Source organism: Marmota monax, unplaced genomic scaffold (genome assembly GCF_021218885.2).
Source record: "Marmota monax isolate L192 unplaced genomic scaffold, Marmota_monax_Labrador192_F-V1.1 WCK01_AAM20220418_F8-fsc00033, whole genome shotgun sequence".
In the NCBI taxonomy this organism is placed as follows: domain Eukaryota; kingdom Metazoa; phylum Chordata; class Mammalia; order Rodentia; family Sciuridae; genus Marmota; species Marmota monax.
The window spans coordinates 8,068,100-8,075,874 of record NW_026694282.1 but is presented as its reverse complement, the minus strand read 5'-3'; the positions used below and the strand labels follow the sequence as shown (position 1 = coordinate 8,075,874).

Genomic DNA, 7,775 nt, shown 5'->3' with positions numbered 1-7,775 from the left:
ATTATAACTGTATTTCTTGCCCTACTGTGTCAAAGGTGAATTTTAGCCCCTCCCCAAATGCCACTTCTGTGCCCCTCTGTCTCAAGGAAATAGCTTTCCCTGATTTTTAAAGGGGAAGTCCAAGCTAGAAGAAATGTGTTCTGAAGTCTCTTGTTTTTTGAATAAGAAAGCAAAAGACCTTTCTTTGAGACTCATTTTCCTCAGGACTCTGAACTTATTTTGTAAATAACTTCTTGGTGTTAGGAGAAATCCGCTGCCAAGTAGTTCCTCACCAGAGTTTTTGACTACAGATGCATAACTTGTGATTATCTTCCTATTTCAATGTAGTATCACTTGTACTATTTTAAGTTGTCAAAGCAATAAGTGTGTTGGTTCAAACTCACTTATGAAGATTAGGAAGAAGTGATCTTTAAATCTTCAAAAGTGGATTTAATGACAGGTTCAGCCAGTTTAATGACAGGCCCAGTACCACACCCATGTTTTATTATGTTTCATTATTACTGCATAAATGTCCTTATTAGTCATGGTAAATAAAAATCAAACACACGCTAAGGTGGGTTTAAATAGGTTTGAGGGCAAAGATATATCTCACAAATATCATGAAACAGATCTTAAGTGTTTCGTTGTTGTTTGAGATGGGGTCATTCTACGTTGCTCAGGCACACCTGGCACTCTGGGACTCAAGTGATCCTCCTGTCCCAGCCTCCTGAGTAGCTGGAACTTCAGGCAAGCGTCAGCAGGAGTTTCAGATTCTTAAAATGCATCTGTATATATGTGTTACCTATGCCAGGTTTCTAGTCTTGATCTCTTTTCTAAAAAAAAAAAAAAAAAATTATTTGTCAGAACCATATTAACAATTCAAAGATTAAAAAATTAAAAGCACGCTCAGAACAGGATTCTCAGAATTTTTCACTATTTTTCTGGATGACTAATTCAAAAAGACACACCCAGAAGAAAATTGCTAAGGTTACTGCACGATGTGAAACTCGTGAAGTTCAAGTACTGCCTGGGGATGAATTCACCCTCCATGACAGGTGCAGAGCTGTCACCTTCAGGCATCTTAAGAAAGTAGGAGTTATTTTCAAAGGTTTTCTCTCAGCCACTCCATTGCAATGCAGCCACTAAGGTCTCCAGACCGGTTGGCCTATGACTAAAAGAATGGAAGTCCACTGCTCCGCCTGCTGGGGATTAGGAGCTGAGCGCTGTGGGTCAATATTTCCAAACACGTAGGCTTCACTTTACCGGACACCGAGCCAGCAGAACGGCGAGGGTTCCAGGAGGTGCCTTCACAGGATCTCTGGCTCAGCAATCATAGGATCTTCTGCGCCCGCTGCCCGCCTCCCTCCGCCACCCCCCACCAGCCCTAAACCACCGCCCCCATCGCCTATGACGCCATCTGCCAGCTTCTGGACGCCTCCCCCAACCCCAGGGACGCGCCCGCGCTGGCCTGCCCTGCTGGAGGCGGAGCCTAGGGGGGCGGGGAGAGCCGGGCCCCGCCGCCCAGCTGGAAACGGAATTCAGTCGCAGCTGGCTCCCCACACTGCCAGAGTCAGGCTGCGGTCGCGCCAGACGCTTTTTCCCAGGAGCAAGCTACGAGCGTCGGCTGGTTCTCCGGCTCCAGAAAAAACTCAGATCTAACCACCAGCCACTCGACCATTGCACCGGCCGCAAACTGCAGGACGGCGACAGGGGGCTGAAGCTAAGCCTTGCTCTCCTGAGGAGGGTGGAGTGCGCCGCAGCGGTGTGGAACGCCGTGGAGGGTCGCTAAACTCACGGCCAGCGGTGGATTATCCGAACCGCTCGGTGTCTGGAGGCTGAGGAATGCGAGAGGAGGACAAGGGCATGCTAGGTGGTAGCAGCATCGATGCGGGCCTGGCCAACGCCGCGGCACGGGGACAATTGGAGAAGGTGCGGCAGCTCCTGGAAGCCGGTGCAGATCCCAATGGAGTCAACCGCTTCGGGAGGCGCCCGATCCAGGTAGCTGGGGCCCCGGGGCCCCGCCGGCAGGGGGCGCGCGAGCGCGCGGCGAGCCTTCCGCGAGTCTGGGCCGCGACCCAGACAGATCTCCGACACAGACCTGGGCAGCTGTTTCTGGCTCTCTTGCTGAAGCAGGTGCAAGGCAGGATTTTACCGGGGGGGGGGGGGGGGGAATCCTAAAGAAAAAAAAAAAAAGTAGAATTTGAACAAACCACTACTTCAGTTTGGTTTTCTTTTTCTCCTTTGCGGTGCTGGGGAATCAAACTCCAGGCCTGGTGAATGCTAGGCGAGTATGATTGAGCTGCATCTATAATCCTCGCTTTTCTTTTTTATAGTGGAAAATATCAATATTTCCTCTGCATCTCATGATCAGAGATGCAATGAAGAAATTCAACTGGGAGGAAACGGGGAAAGGAAAGGCCAATTAGGGAAGACTGTTTTGTTTGTCTACTTTCCAGAATAAAGATAAGTAAATTCCAGGTTACACAATCTGGATTGAATTTAAGGAATTAACAAAATCATAGTGCATGAAAGAATTCCCTGTGAACTTTAAGCCACTGTATAAAATCTTTTATATTTTTCCCTCATAGAGAGGAGTTGAATTTAGAGGAGTGAGACAGAATTCCCAACCACAGTATTTAATTCCTTTTATTTTACATTAGCAGTGTCTCTTGAGTGATGCATGGTAGGAAAAAAAAAATGTACTTCTTTAGTTGTTTATTATTATTATTATTTGTCATACTCAAAGCTTGGGTTACAAAAGCATTTCTATAGCAGCTATTAGGTCCTTTTAGAATAGCAAGGGGTTTTCATAGATGATTGCCTTTTCATTGTTAAGGTACAATTATTCAACGTTTACTAACCCTGATTTAATTAGTATTGATTTTTTAGATTTTTTAAAAAATCTAAGATAATGCTTTCATACTTCATTGTTAACTATTGTGGTCATGTTTGGTATTCATCTCATCATCACACTTTAGCACTAAGCTAATATTAAGAGATCTTGTTAATACTGTGGTTTTAAAGAAAATGTTCATTGCTTTTAAATTATTAGAAAAGTGGTATAACAAATGAAAGATATTTTAAAGCAGCAAAAATACTTCAAAATGGTTCTTAATGACTTAAACTTTTATTAATAATTTTAAAGCAAGTTTTCTTATTTATATTAAATTGCCATTTTCTGGGATACTAAAAACGACTTTCCCCCCTTCTTCTCTGCATCAAAATAGCCTTTACATCATTTGTAGAAATAACTTAGTTATCATAGTTTTAAAAAGAGTAAATGAATATTTCTAATATCTGTAAAACACAAATATTAGAAATACATTGCCTTTTTATTACAAGGTACATTTATAAACACATTAGACCTACAAGAACAAATAACTGTATTTTGGACATTCAGTTACCAAAAATCATTTTTGTTATCTTAGAATATAAAAGCAAATGCTTGCATAATGTACATGTACATAATGGCTACTAGGATTACTCCTCCAAAATAAAAACATCATTGTTTCTAAGCTATGCAAGTTCTACTTTTACTGCTAACATTCAAAGTATTTTTTTAATACAGCAGAATATATACTACTTAACATTATAAATGTGAATGCAGTTTTAATGTTGCTACATTAAATATATTACACTCTAAATTTTAGCTCATAGAAATAATGTTAACTTAAAATATTAAATATGGTGAAAATTAAAGCAAATCATTTGCTTTTATCTTATAAGATGCAAGGTATGGCTTGATTTACTTCTTCCCTTCTAATCTCCAATTTGGGCACAAATTATCAGGCTACAATCAGTCTGAGTACGGGCATATATAACAATGAAAAAATAAAAAAGCCTTTCACGGGAATTTGCTAAGAGAAATAAACAATGTAAAAACTTAGTTGTTTCTTATTTTTCCCCCTAAAACTACTTCAACTTCTAAAACTACCAGTTGATAACCTACTAAATATTTTTAGACCTGGATTGATGACGGATGGGGGAGCAACAACTGAAGCAATGTAATACTTTAAAAGTCTTTTAAACAACTCCACCCATAAATTATTTAACCAAATAAATTCCCCTGTCCCAATGACGATCAAGAGTTTTTTTTTTTTTTCCACAGTGATAAATAATCACTTTACCATTAGTTCTTTCTTGTCTCAGCACGTTTGAAGAATAAAATGGAATTTAATTTGAGCTGAGTATAACTTGGGTGGGTGGGGTTATGGATTACATCAGCAAATGGAGAGAAACCAGACGCCTGAGACTTGTACGCACTTCTGCATTTGGTTGGATACTTCACAAATGGTACATTCTTCTTTAAAATGGCTCTACCTGCCCCGCCCCAGCCAGTATCTCTCTGCTTGCTCTCGCGCCCTGACCACTTTGCTCTTTACCGCAGGTCATGATGATGGGCAGCGCCCACGTGGCGGAGCTGCTCTTACTCCACGGCGCAGAACCCAACTGCGCTGACCCTGCTACCCTCACCCGACCAGTGCACGACGCAGCCCGGGAGGGCTTCTTGGACACGCTGGTGGCGCTGCACCGGGCAGGGGCGCGGCTGGATGTGCGCGACGCCTGGGGCCGCCTTCCGGTGGACCTGGCTGAGGAGCTGGGCCACAGGGAGGTCGCAGAGTACCTGCGCGCGGCTGCTGGGGACTGATTGCAAGTTTCCCCAGCCGCCCACAACTTTTTTACCCCTCAATACCCTACCCCCACCTAATTTAATGCAGGCTGCATACGTGGAGCGGCACAAAGCCTGCAAGCCTTTCTCAGAAACTCCACTTCCCAGAAAAAGGAGGAGCCAATCCGGAATAAATTCATATACCTTTTTTTTTTTTTAATCTGAATCCTACCCTCGACACTCACCGTGAAGCCACAAGCAGAGGGGTGGGGCAAATGGATCACGGAGATTTAAGATTATGTGAAGTACCTGGTGTCCTTTACTCTTCAGGATTTTCTGATGTAAAGTGAATGTGAAAATCTTGAAGGACCCCGGGTTCCTAGGAATCTTCCAATGTTTGACTCTGGGGTTGGAGCTGGAGGTGACAGGGATTGGCGTTTGGGCGCAGGACAGTGGGTACTTTTGCCCCACAGACCTCTGAAGAGATTCCTTTGAACACCAGATACGGGTGGTAGACCCTAGAGGAGAGACGCCAAACCAGAAGACTGAAGACCAAAGAAGGAGTTTTGAGGTGGGTGTGAGCTGGGAACGACACCAAGGCTTGTGCAAACGGAAGCTCTGGGTATTCACGCCCAGCTCCACCAGAGACGGAGGGAGAAAAGAGGACATGGGAGTGATGGCAGATCTGCCCCATATGTTAAAATCCCTGGATCAGGATGATGTAAAGGTGCTGGCTCTTTCTATTATTCCACAAAGTGCGGTTGCTGCTATGTTCTGGATGTGGACGGATTAAAACGGTGCACGGAATGAAGCAGTGGAATGTAAAGAGAGCAACAATATGACAATTTGCTTCATCTACATACCATAGGATACAGAAATCCCCCTATGAATTGTCACTTTAAAAGATTGTGATAATTTGTACTTTTCAGGTGTTGTAACAGTGTATTTAACGGGAAGAATTTAACAAAATAACTCCTGGCTTTCAATAAAGTGGTGAGGCAGAGCTAGCTTTTTAATGAAGCTACAGCACTGTGACAAACTCAGTGCCAGTTTCTAGATTGCTTTCATCCTTAGCCTATTTATTTCTTTGTTTAAATTGTCTAATTATTTTCTCTATAGTATCTCAGGGGAAATATTCCAAATGTCTTTTAGAAGTTAGATGCACTTGTCTAGTAAATTATATTGGGATATTTCCCAAAAAGGTAGCTGGAAAAATAGATTAGGAAGCTGTTGAAAATACAATGATGGCTTGTGGGATGGCTTCTTATCTGCTGACCAAACTAACAGTGAACTGCTCTGGGATTTAATTTCCAATGTTGCTTGATCATTATAGCATTGGAACAACTGATAATTCACTGCTTTAATAAAGAATAAACACAGACTGAACTCCAAGACATGAATAATTTGGTTTAAAAATGCATTATCATGGGTTTACCACTACTCCTGAGAAATGAAGTTTCAAGAGGATTCATTTTTCCCCTTGTAAAATAATTGTTGATAAGTGATTCTAACAATTAAAAATGCTTACATATACCATAGAAAGTGAAATACAAAATTTATACATGCATTATGCTTCTGAGTTCAGTTGACTATTAAATATAGATTTAAAAGAGAAAAGAGGCAATAGAAAAAAATATTTGAGAGTAGAGATTTATAAGGAAGGGTGCTTTTGAACTAAAAACACCAATCATTACTTCTCTATTAATTCCTTATTCCCAAAATTAACATATTACTGGGGAAGGTTAGTGGAGAGCTGGGCCATATCTAATTGGGGAAGAGATATATAAGGTATTAAATTTTTTATTAATACATTATAATTATATATAATAATGGGATTTATTATGACATTTGTACACGCACAAAACACAATTTGTTCAGTTTCATTCCTCAATACTTCCCCCACCTCTTCTCTTCTTCCTCCCCCTAATATCCTTCCTCTCTATCAGTTTACTTCACCTCTCTTCTTTACCCCTCTTTCTCTCTCTAGTTTCTACATATGAGAGAAAACATGACTTGTTCTTTTGATATAAATACCAAGGAGTCATTACTAGTCTTTTATATATATACATATATTTTTTAACATTTTTTTTTTGAGAGAGAATTTTTTAAATATTTCTCTTTTAGTTTTCAGTGGATACAACATCTTTGTATGTGGTGCTGGGGATCGAACCTGGGCTGCACGCTTGCATGCCAGGCGAGTGCTCTGCAGCTTGAGCCACATCCCCAGCCCCTCATTACTAGTCTTTTGATAAACTTTCACACTGATCATCATAGTGGTTGCACTTCCACTTCCACCAACAATGTATATATATTCCTTTCCCCCTACATCCTCAAGAGATGTTTACTGACACATAATTTGTAGCAAGCATGCTTTACAGTTAACACAGCCCTGAGAGATAGGTGTTATTTCCCAGATGAGGACAATAAAGCAGAGAAAGATCAAATAACTTGCAAAGGTCAGAAAGTATTTGTTTCATGATGGGCAAAGTAAGTCCATCTGGCTCCAAAGCTTCTGAGTTCTCATTTTTTGTTTTGTTTTTAAATTTACAAACAATAGAATTTTATTTTGCTCATTAAACTGGAGAATGAAAAGGGCCTTCTTGCTGCATCATAATATGGTGGAAAGCATCACCATGGGGTGGAGGGATTTCAAACTTGAAACCCTTTCACAATCTTCATTAATCCACTCATAAGGGTGAAGCCCTTACAATCTCAACATATCTCATTAGGCCCCATCTCCCAACATTATTGCAGTGGGGATTAAGTTTCCAGCACATACTTGGGGTAGGGGGAGCACATTTAAACCAAAGCATAGATCCTTTCTCATGTAGCACTTTATCATCCAACCTTGCTAATCTTTTTAGACTCACCTAAACATGTTATGTTCTTACCCTCACATCTTTGCATTATATATATATATATATATATATATATATATATATATATATATATATATTCCTATATTATCAGTCTAGGCATCCTTTATGTATCCTGCTAGGATCAGCTTAAGGAACAAGTTGTCAAGTAAACCCTTTCAGTAACTGTTGAATATGTGCTGGCTGAAAATAGATCAGAACAACTACCTTATCCTGAAGCTGAAGTGGGGGCCCTCCTCTATGACACTCTACATGTTCCTCTAGCATAGAGTTAATTAAACCATATCAGTGATTGATATTTTTTTCTCTCC

At 40.9% G+C, this 7,775-nt stretch overlaps 1 protein-coding gene and 1 long non-coding RNA gene across 3 annotated transcripts in view; one reads left to right on the top strand and one right to left on the bottom strand.

The window, feature by feature from the left end:
• Positions 1–449: 449 nt before the first annotated feature.
• LOC124108785 (uncharacterized) lies at positions 450–1,337 on the bottom strand. Its single transcript, XR_009228865.1, has 2 exons — positions 948–1,337; positions 450–812 (listed from the first exon to the last, which is right to left on the bottom strand). It is a non-coding gene; the product is annotated as an uncharacterized LOC124108785 (long non-coding RNA).
• A 189-nt stretch (positions 1,338–1,526) lies between these two features.
• The window catches only part of Cdkn2b (cyclin dependent kinase inhibitor 2B), a 44,387-nt gene continuing 38,138 nt past the window's right edge, over positions 1,527–7,775 (top strand). Inside the window, exons 1-2 of one of the 2 annotated variants that reach the window (XM_046467338.2) lie at positions 1,534–1,977; positions 4,367–5,980. In XM_046467338.2, the coding sequence (XP_046323294.1) occupies positions 1,822–1,977; positions 4,367–4,627 (417 nt within the window). In that variant the 5' untranslated portion in view covers positions 1,534–1,821 and the 3' untranslated portion in view covers positions 4,628–5,980. Of the gene's footprint in view, positions 1,978–4,366; positions 5,981–7,775 lie in introns of those variants that run through there. The other variant, XM_046467336.2, reaches the window with a different exon arrangement.